This window comes from Electrophorus electricus, chromosome 11 (assembly GCF_041902795.1).
Source record: "Electrophorus electricus isolate QZ-2024a chromosome 11, ASM4190279v1, whole genome shotgun sequence".
Lineage (NCBI taxonomy): Eukaryota > Metazoa > Chordata > Actinopteri > Gymnotiformes > Gymnotidae > Electrophorus > Electrophorus electricus.
The window spans coordinates 18761320-18762500 of NC_137507.1; the positions used below are offsets into that span (position 1 = coordinate 18761320).

Consider the following 1181-nt stretch of genomic DNA (forward strand, 5'->3'; position numbering starts at 1 on the left):
GCAACGTTGGATCACACTGCTTTGCAGAGGGCAAAGCTGTTGCCAGACTCCTGCCTTACAGTCCAAATCAAACTTACTGTACGTATGTGATAATTCTCTTGACCAATGGCTAACTTGGCCATTGGCCAGCAAGTATAACAAAATATATTTAGAAAGCACATTCATTCATTCGCAACACACCTAAATGTGCTTCATTGTACAAAAAAACAAAACAAACACCCTTCTGTACCTCCCTGCCTTAACACACGATTATATAAATAATTCAAAACTCCTCCTGACCAGTGGAAACCCCAGCGCAGGGTCTCCAGACGTGAGGACCACTGCAGTACTGCAACAATCCCTGTTGCAGCCGTCTTTTCCGTGGCCGTTCACTTCTTTAAGAAGTAAATGTGGCCTGAAACCATAGCTGCTTATGTGTTTAATAATGCATCATTTTCGTCAAAGATTACTAGGCTTGGGAATGGTGGTAATACTAATGCAGTATTAATATATTGTCTAGAAATAATAACAGTTGAACTGTTATCACTGGGAGAGACTAAGAAACCGCGCGGCTGCATAGACCTGCACGGGTCTGCATCACACAGCCGCACTAGCGATGCCAGACCAGGTCCTCCATGAAACGTCCATCACGCGTTACCCCGAACCACATGCCCGTCGGTGCTGCAGACGTCATGCTGCAGCCCAGGCGATGACGTCTCCGTAATCTCGCGAGACGATGCAAACGGAGCCAGGCGCACCCCCCCCCCCCTTCTCCTCCTCCGCTCCCTCCCCCCTCCCTCCCCCCCACGCCCAGAACGCTGTGGGAGAGCGCCAGTATAAAGTGTATCTGCGCTGTGGGAGAGCGCCAGTATAACGTGTATCTGCGCTGTGGGAGAGAGCTAGTATAACGTGTATCTGCCCTCGCACGGCGAGTCAAGGAGCGCACGGCCGGAGGGGGATGAAGATGGCGGACGCCAAGCAGAAGAGGAACGAGCAGCTGAAGCGCTGGCTGGGCTCGGAGACGGACATGGAGCCGCCGGTCCTCAGGAGCAAGAAGCCGCGGGTGAAGTTCGACGACGGCGCCGTGTTCCTGGCCGCCTGCTCCAGCGGAGACGCCGACGAGGTGCTGCGCCTGATCGGCCGTGGAGCAGACGTCAACTACGCCAATGTGGACGGGCTCACCGCGCTGCACCAGGTGCGCT

General features: G+C 53.9%; 1 protein-coding gene across 7 annotated transcripts in view; it reads left to right on the plus strand.

Moving 5' to 3' along the window:
- Nucleotides 1-780: 780 nt before the first annotated feature.
- Nucleotides 781-1181, plus strand: part of ppp1r12a (protein phosphatase 1, regulatory subunit 12A) — a 54240-nt gene continuing 53839 nt past the window's right edge. For 4 of the 7 annotated variants that reach the window (XR_014125774.1, XR_014125776.1, XR_014125778.1 and 1 more), the window contains exon 1: nt 781-1174. Coding sequence is in view for 2 of the 7 variants with exons in the window: in XM_081722533.1 (XP_081578659.1) it covers nt 938-1174 (237 nt within the window). In the remaining 5 variants the exon portion in view is untranslated. The remainder of the gene's footprint in view (nt 1175-1181) is intronic. The other 3 variants (XR_014125775.1, XM_081722533.1, XM_027018532.3) reach the window with 3 other exon arrangements.